Source organism: Toxorhynchites rutilus, chromosome 3 (genome assembly GCF_029784135.1).
Source record: "Toxorhynchites rutilus septentrionalis strain SRP chromosome 3, ASM2978413v1, whole genome shotgun sequence".
In the NCBI taxonomy this organism is placed as follows: Eukaryota; Metazoa; Arthropoda; class Insecta; order Diptera; family Culicidae; genus Toxorhynchites; species Toxorhynchites rutilus.
Window position 1 is genome coordinate 72455671 of NC_073746.1, and position 24535 is coordinate 72480205.

Sequence of the window (24535 nt, forward strand, 5' to 3'; positions counted from 1 at the left end):
GGATTGTTGAACCATCTTAGAAATGTTTTTTGCCCCCTAAAACCTTCGCATGCCAAATTTGGCTCCATTTATATGATTAGTTTTTGAGTTATGCAAAAATTTGTCTTTAATTTGTATGGCAGCTCCCCCTTAGAGAAGGGCGTGGAGTGTGTAACCACCATAGAATCATTTATTGCATCCTAGAATTTTAACATGCCAAATTTCGTTTCATTTACTTGATTAATTCTCGAGTAATGCAGAAATTTGTGTTTCATTTGTGAGGCAGCTCTCCCTTAGAAAGGGGGTGGAGTGTTTAACCACCGTAAAAACATTTATTGCACCCTAAATCCTCCACATGCCAAATTTGGTTTCATTTGTTTGATTAATTAATGCAGAAATTTGTGTTTCATTTGTATGGTAGCCCTCCCTAAGAGAGGGGGAGGAGTATCTAACCACCATACAATCATTTATTGCAACCTAAAACCTCCACATGCCAAATTTCGTTAGATTTTCTTGATTAATTCTCGAATAATGTAGAAATTTGTGTTTCATATGTATGACAGCCCCCCCCTTGGAGAGGGGGGAGGAGTCTCGAACTATCAACAGAACCTTCCCCGACCCCCAAAATCCCAACATACCAATTTTCATGTCAATAGTTTCCGAGTCCAAAAGAATCAGACAGACAGACGGAAATCCATTTATAGATATATATATATATATATATATATATATATATATATATATATATATATATATATATATATATATATATATATATATATATATATATATAGATAGAATTAGAACATATTCTTGAATCAGAAAACTGAAAGCTGAATCTGAAGTTTGTTACGAACATGAAATCTGGATCCAGGCAACAATTCTGGTTTACATATCTGGACTCTAGAATCTGTGAAAATTCTCTAATCGCATTCCACATCGAGAATGTGGAGTCTGAATATTTTGCATTTTAAAACCTGGAACTTGAGTTCTAAATCGTTTTAAGTAATCCAAAATCTGTGATTTCTTACCCGTAATCTGAATCGGGCTAAGAATTGTGGATCAGAAATATTAATCTGAGCTATGAAAAACGGATCTCGAGTTTCAAATTGATGACATGAAATCCGACATCTAGAATCTGCATTTTTTTCTTTTTTCATCATTTTTCCTTCGCTTACCATTTCCTCGAAGAGACTCTGATTAGAGCTTCCTGGAATCGGATACAATTTTCAGGAGATAAACAACAAAAATAAACGGACAATAGATGTAAGGAACGTTGTTTGGATTACAGGAAGAAATAAATTGTTTTTTTTTAAATGATCAAAGCATGCGATCAAACGAATTTCCGACGGTGAAACATTAAAATAAGACTATCTTTGTGAAATTGTGATGTTCGCCTTCACAATTTATTGCTCGAAATTGTATCCAATTCTGGATTTGTCTTTTGCTTTGTCAGCGGTTTGGTGTAGGTATTACCAAACTATGGTGAAATTCATTGTCATTCATAACTCTGTGAACAAGTTTACAAGTCACGCTGTACAATGTGTGTGGAAATACACAATCAAGGTTATCAGAATATAGATTAGAAGTATGATGAAGAGTTGCTAGCCTATAGAGTAACTCGTCAAATGTTGAACGCTTAAGCTAGGTATGTTCATACATCCTTGATTTCTTCGTGATAACATATGAAATTACTGAATTACATCCCAGCATCACTCTATAGCAACCATTAAGCGTCTCGCTTCAGGTAAATAATTTCCCTTCTGCTTTCTTCCGTATTGTTTTCATATACCGCTCACCTAACCAAATTAGTGACAAAACGGCCTCAGCTAGTATCATATACCCGCCTTGCGTGAGACAAACCGGTAATGTAAATAAACCCAATGACGAAAGTAGGGATGCCAGATATGGGTTAATTGAATACTATTTTGTTTTATTATTTTCTTCCAAGTTTTTCAATTTGCAAGAAGTTCCAAGTAATATGTAAGAAGAAAAAAAATTAGTTCAGTTGCATATTGAAAATTATAAAAGGATATATATATTAGGCTGTCAAAAAAGTCCTGCGGTATTTTTTTGAATTTTCATTTGTTCATAAAATTAGTTACAATCATCTGTTTTAAGTCAATTATGCGCCGTTTTGTTCGATGACTTGTTCCCAACGAGATGCCAACTTCATAATACCCCTGTTATAGAAGCTCGCTTCTTTATTGGCAAAAAACTCGGATAGCCAATTTTCACAGGCCTCTTTTGTGGCTAACTTCTGACTACCTAGCTTGTTCGCCATGGACAAAAACAGGTGGTAGTCACTTGGTGCAAGGTCCGGACTATACGGCGGATGTAAAAGAACCTCCCATCCGCGCTCCCGGAGCTTCTGGCGCGTCACCAAAGAAGTGTGTGGCCTGGCGTTGTCCTGATGGAAGACAATGCGGCCTCTGTTTATCAAAGATGGCCTCTTCTTCATGAGTGCTACCTTCAAGCGGTCCAGTTGTTGGCAGTACAGGTCCGAATTGAGCGTTTGGCCATAGGGAAGCAGCTCATAATAGATTATTCCTTGACAATCCCACCAAACACACAGCAGAACCTTCCTGGCCGTTAATGAGGGCTTGGCCACCGTCTGAGCCGCTTCAGCGGGCTTCGACCACGACCGTTTGCGCTTCACGTTGTCGTAAGTGACCCACTTTTCATCGTCAGTCACCATCCGCTTCAGAAACGGGTCGATTTTGTTGCGATCCAGTAGCGATTCACATGCGTCGATACGGTCAAAGATGTTTTTTTTCGTCAACGTGTGTGGTACCCATACATCGAGTTTCTTTGTGAATCCAAGCTTCTTCAAATGGTTAATAACGGTTTGATGACTTATCCCCAGCTCTTGGCCGATGCTACGGCTGCTACTATGCCGGTCTTTCTCGGCTAATTCAGCGATTTGTCGCAATTTTCGACGACAGGCCTTCCGGAGCGTGGCGCATCTTCGACGACCTCTACACCAGAACGAAAACGTTGAAACCATCGTTGTGCGGTGGAAATGGAAACTGTATCGGGTCCATAAACTGTACTAATTTTATTGGCAGCTTGAGATGCATTTTTGCCTTTGTCATAGTAGTACTGTAAAATATGTCGGATTTTCTCTTTATTTTGCTCCATATTTGCGACACTATAACTCACGAACGACTTAACCAAACAAAACCCTGTCAAGGACTATATTATAGCAAAAATACCAAAAAAATACCTTTCCAACAAGCTATAGTATGACTCGATACAATGAATACAACTAGAACTACGCGCTTACAACGACACCTCGCGGAAATACCGCAGGACTTTTTTGACAGCCATATATATATAAATTGAGTATGGTCACATATATAAAATTGTTTACAAAAGTGGACGTTTCAGTTACATCGGATTGTTGTCTTCGGTATATTTTTTGTTTTGATGATTTGCACACTAGAAAACACTAACATAATTGAATTTCAATCGTAGTTTTAAATATTTACACTTGCACATTTTTGAACAAAAACGTTATATTATGTTCTTCAAAAAATTCTGGCTCCCCTTCTAATGGATACGACAATTTGAGGTTATGGGAGTATTCGACAAATGTAATATGAGATGAAAAATAACAGAATCTAAAAATGAATTATTCATATAACATTTTAGTGTGACAGTACCCCAGATGATTGAAGAACAGTTCTTCAATCATTTACAGTTAAAACATTCTATCAGGCGTTGTGAAAAAATAGTGGCAGTGGAAAATTCGCAGATGTTTTTATTGTAAAGCTTATTTTGCTTTATTTTTTGAAAGTTGCAGGGCCAAATGATCATTGATTACACAATATTTTTAATCGCATTTTTCAAAAGTAAGGGTAATGTAAATGTTATTGATTGGGCAGCATAACATGTGTAACTTTCAAACGCAGATGTTTTTGAAGATAGTGTTTGGAAAGCAACAAATGAAATTGATTTCTAGCTAGAATTCCTCAGACTGTTCAACATTTGGAAAGTGTTCAAGTAACGTAACGAGGTATCCTAAAATATTTTTGGTTGTTATTTTTTGAGTCTTGTTTGCGTGTATAGACGTACACTATTATTCCACACTGCATTTTTAAATGAATGCAAGAAGAAAACTCTCATAAGTATTGCTGGAATTCAGCAACAAGACTCTAGATTGAAAACTGGGATCCACAATTCAGATAGTCGACTCAATGTCCAAAAACATTTGGAGATCCGAATTCCAGATTCCTCACTTGGATTAAAGTTTTAGAAGTTAGATTCCAGATGCAAGTACCGGGTTCAAAACTCATATTCATATTTCAAAAGTCAAATTCCAGTTCCTGTATCTCCTTGTTCTACTATCTTAAGCTGAAATGCCGTATTTGGGATATGGAATCTGAAACAGATATTCGTATTCGAAACTCGATCTTAATGATGCCATATTGGGCCATCTGAGACTTGTAATATGTCATTTGTCGGAGACATTGAGGGTTGAACTCGAATTCGAACATTCACTCCTCAGTCTCAGAGTCTCAATCTAAAGCCTGAAAACTAAATGCCGGATTAATAAATGTAAAATGAATCAAGGTGTTCGTGATTTGGTTGAGATGATTTGAAAATTGAAAATCGGATCAGAATCCACAAACAGAATCTGAAATCTACAAATGAACGCGAAAATATAAGGTCCAGTTTGCAACCTGAAATCGAGAACCTAACATATTCAGAGTCATGAGATCGTTTGGATTAGATTCGAATCTTATATATGAAACTTTAAATTAAAATTCGAAATTTGCAGTATTTTAAATCTATATAGATCAGGGAGAAATGTACAATCCGAAATCCAAATCGTGGATACTGAATCCTATTGAATTTGAAAACTAATCTGATCACATCTCGAATCGTGAGTCTAGAATCTGACATTTTGAAATCAATCTGAATCCTGTATCTCGAATTAACATTTTGAGTCTAAAATTTGAAATAGTTATATGCAGTTGAAAAGCCGAATTTGAAGTATGGAACCTGAAACATGTATTCAAAATCCGAAATTAGGTTCTCAACGAGAATCAGATATTTGCATTCTAATGTTTCCGAAGACAATTATGCTGTTATTTGAATTCGAAATTTGGCCCCTGACTCACTATCTGAAAATTTGAAAGTTGACTGTGGGATCTGTAAATGAATGAACTAATATTCTTGTTTTGCAAAATTGGGATCCGAAATCCTGAATCCGAATCTAGTGTGTGAATGGGAAGTCCAAAAGTCCAACCCAAGCATCATCAGCTTCATGCGATTATTCACAGTTGGATTTTGAGTTTGAGAGTTGATAGAACCCGATTCTTCTATTCAATTGCAGTTCCATCTTTTTTTTCTCTTTAGTACGTGTGTCACAATTGCCCAGAGTAAGTCCGGAATATTGACCAGGTTCATCTCCTTGAGAGCCACTGTAGCGTCATTTTCGCTGCACTACTGTGAGAAGGAAATTGAGTAGTGTTAGCTTGTCATGTTCGACCATAAGGGGCAATTTACCGCATGGTGCTCCAGAAAAGGCAGTAGATACATCTTTTGGTGAATTTACTGGGCCATGGCTGCAGAAATATGGAAAATTTGGCATTTCGGTTCATTACAGATTTTTGGTAGACAATATTTCCTAGCCAAATTTAGAGGGGTCTCGATTGCTTATTGATTTCCTGGGGATCCTTCCGGTTAACCGAGTTTATGCTTGTTTGTGTTTGATTTGATTTGCCATTTTATCATGAATATACTGCCATCATGGGCAGCGCATGAAAATTGTGCATATATTTCACGAAACATTTATAAGATAATTTTGATCAGCGACGAAACTCATTTTTTTAAATGTATTCTTTAATAAGCGAACTTGCCGCATTCGTAGTGTGGAGAATCTTTGTGCCATTGTAAAAATACCGTTGTATTTTCAAAAAGACACTGTTCGCTCCGTTTTATGGGCCGGTGGAATCATTGATTATCTTTTAAATCCAAAACAGATGCCGACCAGAACGCAACAGTCAATGGTGAGCAGTATAAAGTCGTGATGACCGATTTTTTTTCGTACCACAATTAATGCCACTAACGTGGGAGAACTATGCAGCATGCCGCACCGCTCGTTCTATAGTTGATTTATTGAAAGTAACGTTCGGCATTAGAATAATTTCGAGGAATGGACCCCTGAATTGGCCTCCATGATCATGTGATTTATCATCGTGGATTTTTTTTTGTGGAGCTATGTGAAAACTCTACTGAGAAGTGCCAGACGATTGATAACATTTTCGGCTTTGCATCATGTGAACGCTGCTATTTAATCACTTAATCAAATTTTAAACAGAATATAAGTTCCGTTCGATATACATTTCTGCATGGATGAAAAATTCACTGCAACTCGCCAACTTTACAATTATAGGATTTATCATTGGGTAATAACACTAGAATAATAAACTGAATCATTCAAAATTGTTATTTATAGTTGATTTTACTCGCTCTCGACAAACATCAAGGTCCACATACTATATTTCATGTGAAAATATCAATACGACACAATCTGTGAGATATTGTTTTTCTTTTTTTACAAATAAAGGAAAGATGATATAGAAAGGAAGACACTTATCATTCCGCCAACGACCTTCGGCAGAAACATAAAAAATTGAAGAGATTCCTACGATAACTCACACCCTCAACGTTTTATCTTATTGGAAAAAAGATACGAAACCTATTGACCTTCTCTCGCACCGAGTCAAGCATCCTGATACACATCCGGATTATGGCAGTGTTTAATCGTGATAAGTTTCCTGCACACATTTGCCCCCGCTGAAGAATAATCTGGGACCTCTTATCGGAATTAAGTGATAAAATAAACCCGAAACTCATCAAATTAAACCATAAATTTATGAACCGTGCGGTCGTGGGGAGCGAAACCTTGGGTAAAAATAACTGTGCAACCCCTAGACTGGATTCGATGTTTCTATTCCTGCTGCATACATACATGGCCCCCGAAGGCTCTCAACGGATGGAATTTAATCGAAAAGCAAACCCCTTCGTGGACGGAATATCCCTCTGGCTTTCCCCGTTCGTTCACACGTGCTGCCGGGTTCGTTAGTGTTCCGGAATCCACCGCCTGAAGTAATAATCATAATCCGTGTGAAAAATGAACCTTGCCCACTGCCCGATCTTAGGTTCCGGCTGATACAAAATTCTCGCCAATAGCAGGAAGTGCTTACTAGTGCTCAATGTTCACACTCATCGGCAGCCTCTTAGGAGAAATAATTTCTCAAAGAACAGCCCCACAAATGGGGGGTGTTTTTCATCCGTATCACAGTTCGATATCAACACTAGCGGTGAACCGGAAAGGACCCTCTCCTCCCTCCCATCCGACCAAACGAACGCGGCTCCATTGTGAATCAGTGGTGAGTAGCGGCAAAAGCCATTGCATACCAGCGCTGTGGTTAGAGAGAGAGAGAGAGTGCAGATCAGCAAATGAAACGGTTAGCGGGGAATGGCATTATGTTCACACAATTTAGCTCGTAAAGTGGTCCACTCCATAATCAACTTGGTGTGCTTCGTGTGTGTGTCCATATCGAAGGTAAGGGCGCCTAATAAGAACTTCCTTCCGGCGGATAGGCAAGAGCATTTTTGGAAGCTGATGCTGTGATGAGAGAGATAATTGATGGGTTCAGTTGATTTAAACAAATTTGATTCTGTCACAATCGAACCTTGCAGTAGATGTAGTTTCATTACTGTAACAAGTTATTTCCAGGCATCTTCGAATAGAATGTTAAGCTCCATTACAATGCGACATGTTCAATGGAACGGATTTTGTATCCTTCCATTACAGAGATGTAAAAACACAAGTCTCACCGAGAGGCATCCCATCGAATACGGAGGAATAGATAGCTAGATAGCTACAGATACATATTGAGAGAGGCAGAGAATTTCAAGGATACCCCAAGTGAAAATCCATTTCTATACATCTCATTCCGTTTTGTATTCCGCTCGGTCGTATTTCTGTAACTTTTTATGATGCTTCCATGTTCAAAAACGAAAGCAGGAAAGGGTTTTGTTTTGATACCCATGTTTTTCGGAGACCGTATGGATGGAGAAGGATGACTTTCGAACAATAGGTATGATTTTCCCCCTCTCTCTTTCTCTGCACAGCCTCTCGTTACAAATGGTCTTGTTTTGAAGGATCACTGGCTCGATGTCTATATTTTGCAGCAGTTGTGAATTTATTGCTGACATGAAATTACGCCGATATGAACAGCAGTGATGCGGGAAGGGCATGTTTTATTGGGTTTCGCTGTAGCGAGATTGAATATTCATCGATTATGGGTGTGATTTACACGGTCTTTTAAAGATACAATTGTTGCTCATAAGTATCAAAACATGTTATCCGCTGTGTTATACGAGGGGGCTTCACCCATCCAAGCGGCCATCTCGTGAACAGGGAAAGTTCGTGTCGAATAACGCGCGTCTGCACGAAGCAGACTCGATTGCGAATTTCAATAGACTATAAACCGCCAGAGCTGATAATGGTAAACTTTTCACAAAGCGATTCCGACAGGTGGCTTCCCTTTAATTTCCATCGCTCCACCCAACGCTTGCATCCGCTGCGTTTGGTGCTAAAGGGGTGCATTCAATGAGCACTGTTGCTATTGCCTGGTGGTTTCAATTAGAATGCCACAATGGGTCGAGTTTTCAGATAACACACTCAATGTACGCTTCCTGTCGGTTCGCGTCGGAATCGTGGTTGGAAATAACCACCACAGTACTAGTGATCAAACAATTATTGTAGAACTAGTAGTAGGAGTACTGAGATTTCTGTTCAGAAAATACTTGTATGATTCTGTCAAAGATGAAAAACAACGCCGAACAAAAGTCTTCGTAAACCAACAAGAATTGATTGAAATACGATTTACCCTTATTATTGGATTATCCGGAAAGGTCGTCATAGAGCAATTCCAAATGAAATCGACAAATGAGAAAACATGAGTATTTTTGATTCGAATGAAAGTTTGTATTCCGTTTAGGTTGAAGGAAATATGAGTTTTCCACTGCAATTGGGAATTTTTTGACTCAAGCGTAACTTTTGAAATAAGCGTATCGATTTTAGTAGGAGAAATCTTTGATAATTTATATCTCAAAAACTATGAGTCGTACCGAAATAGTGTCTTAGAAAGAGTTATAGAGTATTGATGTCTAAATATGAAAAAAATATACACTGAGAAAAAAAATGAGTACTCTTTTTTTTATTTCCAAAAAAACTTTAATTTGCAATATCCAAAATACATATTTTTTAATTTTTTTATTTTTTCATATAAAATAGAAGTCATATAGAAAATTAAAAAAATGGGTCCAAGATGGTAAAACTATTTTTGACGAACTTTGTGGAACATCGAATTTTTATGAATTTTCGAAACATCGAATTTTTGTATGTTAACAATCATTTTTAGCCACAAATTATGATTCCTGATGTGATTTAAAACAAAAAAGTTCATTATAAATCTCCTTCTAAATGCAGATATTTTGAAACATATTTCTAATTTATTGTCATTTTAATAGTAAATATTCCCTTTTAATATGTTTGTAGTGTTATACCGTCATGTTCATTAAATTTTATGAAATTTTTTTACGTTGAAAATCATTTGAACACATGTGGGTTAATATAAAACGTAGCGATATTAATAAATGTTTTTTTTTATCTTAATACTTAATACAAAATTTTAACATGTTATACATGTTGCGCCAACAGAACACAACATTTATAAAAGGAAAAAAATATAATTCACTACAATTTTCTCAAATAATTCCTATATTTATCGGAGTTTAAGAGATACTAATAATAATACTAGAATTTTTAGCATTTATTTCTTATCAACATTTATTTTTATCAACTAACAATAATTTCATTGAAACACTGCCCATCGACCATTATTTTATTTTTTCAGACAGTCTCAGCTCAATAGAGGCAATCCGCTCAATGAAAGTTGATAAACGCTCATCTTATTTCCTAACAAGTATAAGACATCTATTGAGTGTTTTGGTCGAAAAATTATTCAAGATTACCTTAGCATGGGTTCCCTCTCATTGCTCGATTCCGGGGAATGAGAAAGCGGACTCGCTAGCTAAGTTGGGCGCTTCAAAAGGCACACTTTTTGGAAGGCAAATTGCGTATAATAAATATTTTCACATTCCTCGTCAGGACACACTCGTTAGTTGGCAGCGCATGTGGAGTGAAGATGAGTTCGGTCGTTGGTTACACACGATTATCCCTAAGGTTTCGACTAGTGCTTGGTTTAAGGGATTGAATGTAGGTCGTGATTTCATTCGCGTGATATCTCGGCTCATGTCCAATCACTACAACCTAAACGCGTATCTCTATCGCATTGGGCTCGCAGCAAACAATCTGTGTGATTGTGGCGATGGCTACCACGACATCGAGCATATTGTCTGGTCGTGTATCCGGTTCCATGCTGCTCGCTCTCAGCTCTCTAGAGCACTAAGAGCAAAAGGCAGACAGTCGGATATCCCCGTCCGGGATATCTTAGGTAGCCGTGATCCTGATCTTCTGTTTCATCTATATCTGTTCCTCAGGAACGTCGATGTCAACGTTTAATGATGTTTCCTTCGTTGTGTCCCTGTTTCATATCCCTCCTATCCGATCTATAAACTTTTACTTAGTCGCGGCAATACATACACACACTCTTTACAGATACCAAAGGTTGTGCAGTCCACTGATGATTCAACAAGAGCCAAAGGTTGTACCGCTCATGACAACTCTACAGGAGCTGATGATTGCGCCGGCTAGTGACCATTCTATCCTGGATTCCTCGAGTCGAGAAGACGCACCATGGGGTACATACTAGGGGGGCGTTGCTGATTAATGGCCAGCTGCATCCCAATAGGAAGTATCCCGTGTCGGGCACACGTACAGAGCATTGGAGATAGCAACATCCCAATTACGAGAACACTTGTAATACTAACCTCGAGCCGACCGCGAGTAATCGGTTACATATTACTGACATAGATAATAAGAAAAACTGTTAAAATATTGAACTCCGGCCCCGTCAGGCTAACGCCATAGGAGCCTTGATAAAAATATATATTTTGGAAAAAAAACTAACAATTTTGTTGTATATAATTTAATTTTTTCATTATTTTCTTATATTTTTATACACATTATGGTAACTTGCTTCATTGTCGGTAGAGTACAACTTTGCTGCTACTTCATTCTTGAATACAGGTACAAAAGAATGATACTTTTGGGTACCTGGAATTTGTTTGGTGTTATCATACATGCTACTCAACTCTTCCACACCCTGATCGTTTTCTTCTTGTGACATATATGAAAATGACAATTTTGTAAGATAGTCTTCTTTGCGCTTGCTAGCCCAGTCAAATAACGTTTTTGCACTCGTAATCGGATGTTCATGCTGCCTAGCCAAACTAGCTCTTGTTGCCATCCGTTTTAATGTATCACCAATTGCACCACAAGGTCCTTTGCCGTGTGATGTTGCAAAAAAATGCCATTCAGCGTCAATGTCGTATTTCGATTTAAACTGACATAAACTTCAAAAATGTTTCCAATTTAGAAATAAATACTTGCACAGCTATTGTGTCATTGCTTGATCATTGTTCCAGTGATGACTTTGAGCTTCATCTTGAAGCACAAATGAATAATTTTCGGCTTAGTAAGCGATCGATCGTGAGTTCAAAACTCAGGGCCCTCATTGACCATCTTTGTGTTGTTACAGAATAACTACGTCCACGCAACAATCATCAGCGATGGAGATCGATCCACGGTCGGAATAAGATGGATTCATCCATACAACTGCTCTGCTCTGCAAGACACATCGGGCTGCTATTCTATTAATAACTCAACAATGATCATATCAACTGTCTCCGCTGTCCGGTCTAACTGGACAATGGAAGAACAGAACGAATACTCTTACGCCTAAATACTGTGAAATGTAATGTACCATATGTATAAAAGGAATACTATAACGCCGAAAAATGGCAACTGTATAATGTGCTAATTATAGATATGATAACTATGTGACATGTACACGATTAAATAAAATTCGGCTGTGTTACAGCTAAAATGCGAGTGAGCCTGAAATAAACGAATGGGATAAAAAAAAAGAGTAAGTAATTTTTCTATTTTTTCGCAAAAATACGATACAAATTTTTCCACCGGTTTTACAAGAGTTTCTATGACGCATCGATCAGTAGAAATCCATTGTGCATAAGTGAATTCAGTTAAATTGCGTTCCTGAAGCTCATCTAGAAACCAGTTTCCAAACTCGTCCATTGTTGGGTATTTCTTACATTCACGAAGGTAACAGTATTTTGATCTATTTGATATGTTACATAGTACTTTTTTCCATATATTCTTTACATTCAATGTTAAAGGAATATTTTCTGATACCATGAAGCATAAGATTTACATTTTCATGGAATGTACAAACACAAACGTTATGATTTCCTGAACTACTCAGCAATTCGCAATGCTTCGGACGCATTGATGCAAAAGAGCTAAATCCAATTTTGCAATTTGGATTAAGTTCCTTAAATCTGTTGAAAGTTTCCCGTAATGATGTTATTAATAACCTGTTTTGGATGTGTTGACTTCTTTGGCTACAGAAACATAGTCTCTTACTCCAGGAAATGATCGACTGATATCGTCGTCATTATAAAATTCCGAAACATGATTTTTAACATCTTCACTTCAATTTGGTCCATATTTGCTATGTGGTGTCGACACTACACCTTTTTCATTTGCCAGTTTTTTGGCTTGAATTGCCATATATTTATTAACGCCAAATTCTTCTTCCATTTTTTGCGCGGACCAAGACTTAGGCAAAACTGTTAAAATTCTAACATTTTCTGATCTTGTTGTCTCTGTGTGGTTAAATTTTTCTTTGAGCTGATTGATAATCTCATCAAACTCTTTTGCCTTTTGTTTAAAGTTCGACTCTTCGTCTTCTTCATGTGAAAAGGAAAATTTTTTTTTTCAATACCTTTAGAAATTTCTTTGAATTTTTGTTCGGGGTAACTAGCCTGTCCAAGTATTTTCGTCATTATTGGTAAAACGTTAATACCGGATTCCCTTGTTGAATAGCTCAATGTTGTACGCTCGGGAATACTCTGGTATATTGCTGTTTAGGGAATCTTGCGAAGATGCTGAAACGACTGAAACTATTGATGGTACTTCTTCTAAAGTATTTCCTACTGATCTGCTCCTCAGTATTACACTGCTTTGGTTTGGAAGAGTATACAGATAAACGGCATGATCCGCAAATTTTTAAAGATGTATCTAAAAGGATATTGTATCCCATTGACTTAAGTTTTTCAATCATTGACACGGTTAAGAAACGTTTTCAGATGAACATTTCATACCGTTTTTCGGAAACGGTCTACAACACGAAAAAAATTTTTTGTAGTCCATTGTGTTATACTGTTATTCACTCTATGAGGAAGATTGTTCGACTGATGAACGATGTTTGAATATGAGTAACTTTATATACATTATAGATGTACTTTAAAGACCTGACCTGACTTTATATACCTGTACAGAGCAAGCTCAGAGATCTAAATTCAGGTATAATCTAGGCATAACGTAAACAAGTTAACTATATTTGAACCCATAACGTCCGGTTGAATCAACAAGGTGTATTTGTTGTTGGGATTTCAATTCTACTGTTCGTGTTTTGATTGTGTAACACGAATAATATGTTAAAAGTTTGTATTAAGATAAAAACAGATTTTTTAATATCGCTACGTTTTGTCTTAACCCACATGTCTTCAAATGTTTTTCAACGTAACTCCTAAACATATATTTTCACCATAATGATGTATTTGGAAAAGTTGTTGGTAATTATAAGCAAATTCATAGAATTTCATTAACATGAGGGTATAACACGAGAAACATATGGAAACGGCTTATTTACTATGAAAAAGACAATACATTAGAAATATTTTATTAAATATCTCAATATTGGCTGCATTTAGTGAAGACTGATAATTTGTGGTTAGAATTGACACACCAAAACATACCAAACAATACCATACCAAAATTCTAAGTTTCGAAAATTCATAAAAATTCATTTATATGAAAAAATAAATAAAAAAATACATATTTTAGATATTGCAAATTTAAGTTTTTCTTTCGTAAATTAAAAGAGTATTAAATAGTACTAATTTTTTTTCTCTGTGCATATTTTTCTCACGTTTAAACATCAATACTCTATAACTCTTTCTAAGACAATATTTCGATACGACTCATATTTTTTGAGATATAAATTATCAAAAATTTCTCTCACTAAAAACGAAACACCCTATTGAAAAGTTACGCTTGAGTCAAGAAATTTCCAATCGCTGTGGAAAACTCATATTTCCTCCAACCCAAACGGAATAGAAACTTTTATTCGAATCAAACATACATGTTTTTAAAATCTTCATTTTGAGGACGATTTTATTTGGGATTGCCCACAAGATTAATTTGTTGCTTTGAGGAAACATTTTTTTGCAACGATTTTAGAAAACCAAAAACAGGGTTTTCTGGTGTTTTAGAAAATTTACTGTAATTTTACGATTATTGCAGTCAGTGTTGCCGCATTTTATTCTGTACCGGAGAGGTTAAGAATCTTTCTCATCTGTACTTTTTCTTCCAAAAATCTGTACCATTGAAAATATTTGTTGTAGAGAAAAATATATTTTATTAGCATAAAAACATACTCATTTATTTACTACAAATACTACATTTACATTTGCAAGTCATTCGTTCGTTCGATGTTGCTTAAACATATTTTTTTCTGAATCTAGATTGCATACTATCATTTATTAAACTTTCCGAGCTGCCGCCACGATGTTCAATCAAATCTTTTGATCTCAAAATAGTGTTCATCGTATCGTTGCAGAGTCGCTTTCAACGTTTAATTTTTTTCTGTTTATATTCAGAAAAAAATCGCTCGACAGTTGCCTAGAAGTGAAAAGTGATAGTGAGAACGTTACAAACACGGCATCGAGGTGCCGAAAATGCGAGCGAACCGTCAATTCTATTTCATCCAACTGTTGTCCACTAATCCTGCACATGTTCGTTTTCTGAAACTGTGATTTAGTTATAGAGTAATTTTACCTTTAGAGTACGGAACTCATTCTCCAAATCTTGTACCGTTTTGTCTCATATTCCGAACACTCAAGCTTTGATGGTCATTAAACAGTGTCCCATTACTCAAAATGGTACTCTTTCGCGAAATTAATTTGAATTTTGGATTCAATAGAGCCTTCTTTTTCATTTGACTACAATAAAATTGATTTACAAATACATATTCATGGTGAAAAACTAAAAATATGTTTAATCATTTTTGTCCCAAATTCCGAACAGCAAAAATGATTTTTTTAAAATCATAACTTTTAAACTACTGGACCGATTTATATGATCGTTATATCAAATTAAATTCAACAAGCTTGTTCGCGCACGAAATAAATTATCTAAGCAAACTACGTTGAATGTCAAATTAGAATTTCGCCTCCATGCCAACCAAACAACCAATGCTACGCAACCGTTAAAACAACATATCAGTAATGTTTGTTCGTATGGTAACCAAACAAATCATACCAAGCAACCGTTCAAACAAATATAACAGCGAATACGATTGGCCACTTCAAATTGTTCGAAGGGTATAAAATGAAAACCAATCTAGGATTTGAATTAGAGGCGAATGAACTGCAAAGTTTAAAGCCTCTTAAAAACAATGAAAGAAAGAAAGGATTTGAATTATTAGTGATCAAACCTTCCAAGTGAAAGTTCCAGAACGACTACAAATTTGGCCTTCGCAGCGATAGTGTAGTTACTCCATCCCGAGGTGAAGACGAGTCCAGTGCCAGACCTCCCAGTGCTAGCGCCAATTTAGCTACTACATCCTGTGGTGGTGACAAATCCAGTTCCGGCCATCCCAGTGCCAAGTTAGCTACTACATTCCGTGGTGGCGACGAGTTCCAGTTCCGGCCCTCCCAGTGCCAGCTTAGCTACTACATTCCGTGGTGGCGACGAGTTCCAGTTCCGGCCCTCCGGCTTCCGGTCTTTTTCCAAGCAGTTAACATTGTTTATTTTCCGTCTTCATAAGGGCTTCGTTGGTGCCTTTGAAAATGCATCAATGCATTAAACTGACGTTATGGCGAAGCAGACGTTGAGGTTGTGCACCAAAAAATTATTTGGGATTACCAAGCATCTTGAATGTCTTACTGGAATGTTATAAGTTATTTGGGTTCGCTTGTCAGTTGCAAAACTGCCTTCAACTAGGATTGCATTTGCGCTAATATTGATCATAATGAAGCATTGCTACTGTTTTCGAGGTTGTTATTAACAAAAAGAGTTTATTTCTCTTGTTTAGTCATCAAGAAAGTAAATGTTCTGGAATTTTGTATGTGATTAGGTTTTGCTTGCCAGTAGCAAAACTTCCTCCACTAAGGGTGACAGCTGCGCTTCTCTCGTGCATGAGAAAGTAATGCAATTCTTTTCGAGGCCAGTAATATTAACAGAAGCGTTTCTTTTGAGAATAGCGCAAAATGATGAGAAATGTTTATATTGCTAGTAGTTTCAAGCCACCAATCAATGGCTCTGTATGCATGCTATGGTGAACGCTTGTTTGGCGCTTGGTTTACGCTTAGTTTGTACGAACGATATCTAGAGGTGCGATTCCTTTGAAGCAAAACTAAATAACATGTAGCATGATATTTGATACTTGCAAGTGTTGTCATTGTTGTTGTTTACATGCGGTGCCAAAGATATATTGATGTAGTTATGAGATATGGAATAATGGTGCTGGTGCAACATGTATATAATCGACTGTAGCCGAGTCTATGTCAATTTCGGAAAAGGCCACCGGAATAGCCTTCGAGGTAAATTTTCAATGCATTGACATGAAATAAATTGCGACATATGATTGTTTTGCGAGGGCAAGAATGAATCATCAATCAATTATCGTCAACTGAAAAAATCATTTCAGAGATTATTCTACTAAGCAGTTGTTTCTAGAATTTCACAGCATTATAGAATAATATCCGAAGGTATAAACAAGCGACTTATATAAAATAACAGCGTAGTTCTACGTCAACAATGCGGTCGTATCTTGGACACAACCTCCTATAATTTTTTGTAAATGCTTAATATTATAAACTATAGGCTGTATCGATATCTGTAAATGATGTTAAAATGAGGGCTATAACTTAAAGAATTTCAGGGTTTTGATTATTCATTTAGTTATAACATTAAAGTTCAGTAAGTTTACATTTGAAAATGAAGTGTTCGGAATTTGAATCATGCGTAGAAACTTGATTCATATTCCGAACACTACTTCAATATTAATTTTAATGAAGATTTCTACATAAAATACCATTTATTGTTGGTTCATGCAGTCTCTAGCATTTAACTTGAAAACAATAAACAAAATAGTTGAAACAACTTCAAAAAATGAAATATGAACGATGCTTGTTTTGTACAGAATTTGCTAACGCAAGCATTTTATCATTGGTTTTGACTGTCACTTTTTTGCAAATGTCTAATATTATAAATTATAGGTTGTATCGATATCTGTAAATAATGTCAAAATGAAGCCTATACCTCAGAGATTGTCTGTGTTTACATTATTCAATTATCTATAACATAAAAGTTTAGTAAATTTACATTTGAAAATGAAGTGTTCGGAATTCGAGACTGTTCGGAATATGAGACAAATTTCATGCCAACTCGTCTTAGGAGTTGGCAGCACCATCTCAGAAAAAATTCATTTTTTTTGAAAATATGTTTTTTTAATTCCGAAAAAATAGATATGAATAGCCCATACAATTTCCAACAAGTCAACCATACATCGGAAGCCGGGCAGTTTTCGCAGGGAAAATGTTTTTAGAACATCAACCTTTTCATGTTTTTCTTTGAAAAAATACTTTTAATGTTCAATTCGTAACATTTGTTTGTATAAATCATCGCGATTTACATGCTCTGCCAACTTTTTTCTATATAGAACATGTTAACTGCGAGAATCAAATGCGAGAACTGACACACAAAAATGTAACGAGTAAAACATTATTTTGTTCAGGGGATTCCATACCAAAATGCCCTATATTCCAGAAACTAGAAAAGAATTTTTAAAAAATACGTTTTTGAGAAAAATAAATTTTAATTTTTAAAATAATTTTCTTTCAGAGAAATTTTTTGATAATTTTTTTATGAAAATTTAAACTATTTTCTACATTTCATTCTTTGCTTTGATTTTTTTAGGTATTATAGTTTTTGAGTTATAATTTTTTGTAAAAAATCAAGAAAAAGTAAATCAAGAAAGTAGTACTTTTTTGAATATTTCAAGTATGCAAATTTGTTTAAAAGACCCATGTGTTTACACCCACAACATTTCGCTACTATCTGAGATGGAGTTGCCAACGGCCAGTCGATTTGGCATGAAAATCGTCATATTCCCATCGTAGAACCCTGTAAACGCATCTAACACAATGTAAGTGCTTGTCAAATTGGAAAAGTTTCTGGGATCAGATTTTGTATCATCAAAATCGCTTGCAAAACTTGCTTGATCAGCTCCACGAAAAAAAACTGCGACAAATATTCTTAAAAATGATCTGTCTTCCGCTATCCATAGTTCCAATAGTTTTTTTCTGCTGCCATTCCAACCAGTAAATTCTTGTCGCTTTCATAATGATATTCAAATTTGATAGCATTGGACATTGAAAAAACCTAATATTCCTCGCATAAATTAGTGAGAATGATTAAATAAAAATCTTTCATATCTTCATGTAGCATCGTGAATTCAGGCTTTTCAGCCTGGAACAAACAATTCAATCTGTTGATCTTGGGCAAAAAAGGCGTTTGCCAAAACATACTCCAAAAAAGCAACAGAAGTTTTGACATTAAATCTTTGGGGGCAGTTAATATTCAGTTAATAACAAAATTAATTCTGAAAATCGTGATATGCATCACATCCCCACCGTCGCTAACGAATTTGTTAGTTCTTTTTGGACTATTAGATATATGGTTATATATGTCCCTCAATAAATGCTCAAGATAGTCAGGGATTTGACGACTTCTCTCATAAGGAATTCCGTCGTTATGAAAATGAACAATTATTGAATCATCATGTAGCTTAATATCGCTTTGTTCAAATATAACTTGAAGATGTAGAACCATAGGTTGATCACTTGAAATGTAGTATTATATTATAATGTAAACCAAATTAAGAAATAAAAAGAATTTAAGTGAAAAAAAAGTTGTTCAAATGTAAGGAATTTCGTAGGCGGAAAAATCTGTACCAATCTGTACTTTTTGATGAAAATCTGTACTCTGTACCCTGTACCGTACAGAATCTGTACCGAAAATAACGAAAAAATCTGTACCTTTCCAGATGAATCTGTACGTGTGGCAACACTGATTGGTGTAAGTACTAATCTTAGCAGATGAATTTTTATACTAGTGTATCCCCCAAACACCAGTGAACGTTTCAGATTGTTTTAGCTAATCGAGCGCAATGTTTTGAATAACTAAGCGGAACACTTCATGACAAATCGTACCAGAAGAATAGAATGTTATATCCCTTCACGCGTTGATTTTTCTCAAAGTTGCGGCATTTCAAAAATTAACTAAGAATTCCGACTTCACACTCTTTCCTTTTTTTTCGAGTGTATATTTTACTATAGGCATGGGCCTATAACTATTGGTCAAGTGTACAAAAAAGAAATACAATTTAAAAATTCACATCGAATTGAGTTCAAGTCATCAATCGCTTTCATCATTATCATATACAATCTCTGCCAACGTTAGTACGTATAAATCCTAACATTTCATGTTTCCTAGCCAAAGCATCCATTTGCAGAAGATCTATCCACTTCTGGAACCAGGCTGTAAATAGCCCCAGCGGTCTCCCGAGATGACCTTTTTATGCAGCTCGACTCCGGCAGCTTCCCCTCCAAATTTGAGCTCATGTGCCAGAATAGTGCGTCCTCCCGAATAGACTACTCGTAGGTTTCGTGTTCTGGAGAAACGCGCGCATGTTGAATACTCGCAACAGTGATACATTGTTGTTCGTTAAACACGAGGCCTGTTTCCTGGTGCAGCGATAGTATGCATACGAGTGTAAGAAAAGGACACGATATACTGAGAACGCTTCACTATCGCGTTGCTGTGATGCTGTGGAATGTACGCGCACACAGGATACGTGTGCAGTATTCGGGGCGAGAGCAATTCATGAATGGATGCTTTTCGGTACAGGGTGCTGCGGTGAATGCCTGAAGAAAAAATAATTCGAAAAGTTCGTGCAAGATTTTCAAATAATTATTATTTGCTTATAAGGTTTTTTTTATTTAGAATATTTTAAATTTAATCTTATCTCGACTGTGCTATATCGACCGTCAGCTGATGAGTATTTTGAAATTGCATTAACCACGAGAGGCAACTTAGTTCGCCCATATCATATTTTTATTCTTAATGCAAAACTTGTTTTGTTTTTGTTTTCCACTTGTTTATTTTTTTTTCTTTTTCTAACCCTATCTGCTACTTTCATATGAAGATAAATTCGGGGAAGGGAACGGCGGGGAACGCTTCTGTGGTAATCGTTAAACAATTGCACAGTGAAATCGTATACAACCGTGAAGAGAAATACAATTCTTTCTTCATTGTTCGAGAAGTTCAGCTGGATAAGTGCATCGAAATTGTAAGTTCGCTTAGACCAACATAAATATAAACTCATTTGAATCGTTACTAAATTAGAATACTTACTTTTACTTTAATTTTACTTTTTTTGGCGACGGACCGATTATCGATCCAGGGCCGAATCCAGCATACGTTGCCATGCTTCTCGGTTCTGGGCCCTCCAGTCTCCCCTAACACCCACTGCGCTGGCATTCTCGTCAACAGCACACATCCAGCGAGTGCGGGGCCTGCCACGGAGACGACGTCCTCTATCGAGATGCTTGCTAAATATAGCCTTCGCTGATCGCTTGTGCGAAATTCTAGCTACATGCCCAGCCCACTGTAGCCTGCCGTGTTGACTATATCCGCCGATTTGTACGTCTGGTATACCTCATGATTCATAGGCCTGCGCCCATGTTCAAGTTTGCCGCCGATGATGAACCGTAAGACTCTACGCTCAAAGACACCAAGAGCTCGCCTGTCAGCCTCTATTAGTGTCCATGCGGCATGGCCATAGAGAGCCACTGGGAGAATCAATGTCTTATAGATCGCAAGTTTTGTGTGGATTTGCAATCTGCGGGACGTCAGCTGTTTACGCAATCCGTAGAACGCCCTGTTTGCATCCGCTATCCGTCTCTTAATCTCATGGCTCACCTCGTTGTCACATGTCACTAATGTACCCAGGTAGATAAATTTGTCGACTACTTCAAAAGTATCCACATCTATCACAATCGTAGCACCAACACCAGACGGGCTACCACGTTCTGTACTAGCTACCATGTACTTCGTTTTGGCAGAGTTTATGTTGAGCCCAATCCTCACAGCTTCCCTCTTAAGAGGTCTATATGCCTCTTTCACAGTTTTACGGTTAACACAAACAATATGTGAGACTTCGTGATGATGGAGCCACTTTTTTGCACACCAGCCCTTCGTACCGCACTTTTCAACGCGATGTTGAATAGTAAATTCGAAAGCCTGTCACCCTGCTTCAGACCGTCCAACGTCACGAACGATTCGGATGTTTCACCCGCTATCCTGACGCTTGATGCTGACCCATCAAGGGGGGTAGTACACTATGAACATCATAAAAAGTATGTGACTTTTGTGACTTTTTTCAACGAGAAAATAAATTACTACGATTAATCTGAAATCACAGTTTTATTAGGTATAACGGTATAACAAATGAAAATTTTTTCAATCACATATAAAAATTTTTTTTTTCATCGGTTTCAGTATTTTTTATTAATAACATAATGTATTTTCTTCAAAAAAATGTCAGTGAATGTTTGAGTAAGGGCCGTGGTCTGCAACTTTGTCGCGATGCTCTCACAAGAACGTTGTACGGCACTTATGTCCATTTTCCGGATACAATTCCGGATTCTTGTAGTCAGTTGCTTCGTGTCCTTGGCCCTCCAATTGTTTTTGTACACTAGGGTACTGAGTGAGCCAAACAAATCCTCTATTGGGTGGCACTGGGACAAGTTTGTTGGGTTACGATCCTTCGGTACGAACGGTATCTTTTTCTCCTCAAGATACGCCAGCGTCTTCTTGGCGTAATGGGAAGACGCCTTGTCCGGCCAGAAGACGTACTTCCCATCCGCGTGATGCTCGTTCAGGAACGGCAACAGGATTTTATCGAGGCACTCTTCTCGATAGATTTGTTGGTTGATTGCCAAACCGCTCGGCTTAAACCAAGGCTTTGAAATGCCCCGGGCGGAAATGGCGATGTACAACATAACCTTTTTTTCAAACTTGTGCTTGAACTTGTATTTCACTTCAGGCGGTGTAGATGACCTGTCGCTGGAGTAGTAATTATCATTTCCTGGAATATGCGTTTTGGACAGCGGAAAATAGCTTTCGTCGTCCAGAACGAAAGACGTCTCACGGTATTTTTTGGTCATCCACCGACACTGTGATTTAACCGTCTCAATCTGCTCCTCCGTGTACTCCGGCGACCTCGTCTTCTTCCTGCAGACGATTCCTTCCATCTTGAGGGTCCGATGGATCAACACGTGGGAGCAGCCATATTTCCGACCGGCGTCACGCAGGCTGGTTGCGTCCTTGTTGTCAAACAGCTTCTTTAACGGTTTCTTCCTCTGCTTCGTCATTATCGTCACCGGACGACCACTTCCGACCTTCCGCTCTACGTTCAGGGAACCCAGGATGCGATATACCGTACTGATAGGTACATTTTCTTCCTTAAAATGTGCCACCGTGAACTTTTTTCCTTGCTGGAAATGCGTTTCGTAGAACCGTACAATGCGTTCGCGGAGCACATGCTGTTTCGACGCCATCTTTGCTTTGACTAAATTCAAACCAGCAAAACCAAACACGCCTACTGTTTCTAGGGAGCCCAAAGAGCAATTTTCTTGGAGAAAGAAAATTTTACGCTCTTTATTTGAGTTACTGAAAGGTATCGAAAAAATTCTCATTTTTTATTTAACACCCGTTATATTATTCAACAAACAAAAAATAAAATAAGCAAAAAACACTTTTTTAGTTAAACGGTTTAATTGTGAATAAACATAATAATGTACTTAAAGCTAGAATATAATTAGGCAAGTAGCAGTTAGCAGTTATCACACCTCTCCTTCATTAGTCTAGTGCATTTATAAGACTAAAATAAAATCGTGGGGCTTATGATGAAGTCGCTAATTGTGGATAATGGAAATCCAACGTGCCCCACGAAAACTCATATTGATGAGGTTTTCAGAAAATATGTGATCCGTCATTTTGTAGCGGCCGCCATTTTGTAGCGGCTTGCCATCCATCTTTTCAAGATCATGAAATACGCAGTTTTATAATGACTACAGAGATAAAGGTGTGTTCCAAATTTCAGATCAATCGGTCAACAGGAATCGGTTTGTTGAACCCTTGCAACCAAAACTTTGTAAACTGGTGGGAGTTCTACAAGTTTTTCTAGTGGACCGATTTCAACCAATGATTTTTTTACGTGATCTTGGATATATTTCCTATCATCGTACGTAGGGGTTTTTTCCCAAAATATAGGTCGGACTCGATTATCCAGATTAATCAAAAATCTATTTTTGATTTTTTCAATTTTTATTTGAACAAAATTTAACGTAGTCAGATAGAGGAGGGGACTGGAATAGGGGTTGTTTCATACAATTAGTTTTGATTATCCGCAGTAGATTTATATACGTAGAACTTTGTAAATTTAAATGAATACTTCGAATTAATATTCAAACATATCGTCGATGGGGGTGAAAATGGGTTATGGGGGTGAAATTGGGTTAAAAATGGAGAAAGTTACTATTAGTAATATCTTCACAAATTTTGCGAATAGTTTTTGAAGCTGTGAGCCGTTTGATAGGCGACATATTTTCACAACTTCCAATGCATAATACTTAACATGTAGTTATTATTTAATAAATCATCAAAGTTTGATGTGTAAATAGCCATCAAATAACACCTCAGAAAAAATCTCATGCCCAGCATTATACAGAACTACTAAAAAAAAGTCTTGCCAGATGAGTCATTACTGATTTTGAACATCAAAAATTTTTTTCTATTCGAATTTCAATATTTTCGAAATAATCTCTTATTTACACTGAGTGGGGGTGAGAATGGGTCAAGCACAAAATTGAGTTACATGCCAAACCGATATAGTGATTGTCAGATTTTCATGAAAATTTGTAGTGTTCCTCATCGTAAAATATTAGACCTGTATTTTTTATTTTTTTCATCAGTGTGGTCATTTCCATTTTATGGTGGTCTGAAAAATCAACTTTTCCCCCTTTTTTCCAAAAATGACCTTTTTCAATAATTTATACCTTTTGAATTACTGGACCGATTTCGTAATTATTGATTGTAATTGTTTTTCATAGCTTACATGGTTTCGGAACTAAG

General features: G+C 36.8%; 1 protein-coding gene across 1 annotated transcript; it reads right to left on the bottom strand.

Annotated features, from left to right (window-relative positions):
* Window positions 1-20989: 20989 nt before the first annotated feature.
* LOC129773226 (uncharacterized) lies at window positions 20990-21445 on the bottom strand. The gene has a single exon (XM_055776819.1). It carries the CDS (start codon window positions 21443-21445, stop codon window positions 20990-20992), a length of 456 nt encoding a protein of 151 aa, XP_055632794.1.
* Between the last annotated feature and the right edge of the window lie 3090 nt (window positions 21446-24535).

What these genes read in the sequence shown, in the direction of transcription:
- LOC129773226 (XM_055776819.1), bottom strand. Translation starts at nt 21,445, where the DNA reads ATGGTAGCTAGTACAGAACGTGGTAGCCCGTCTGGTGTTGGTGCTACG.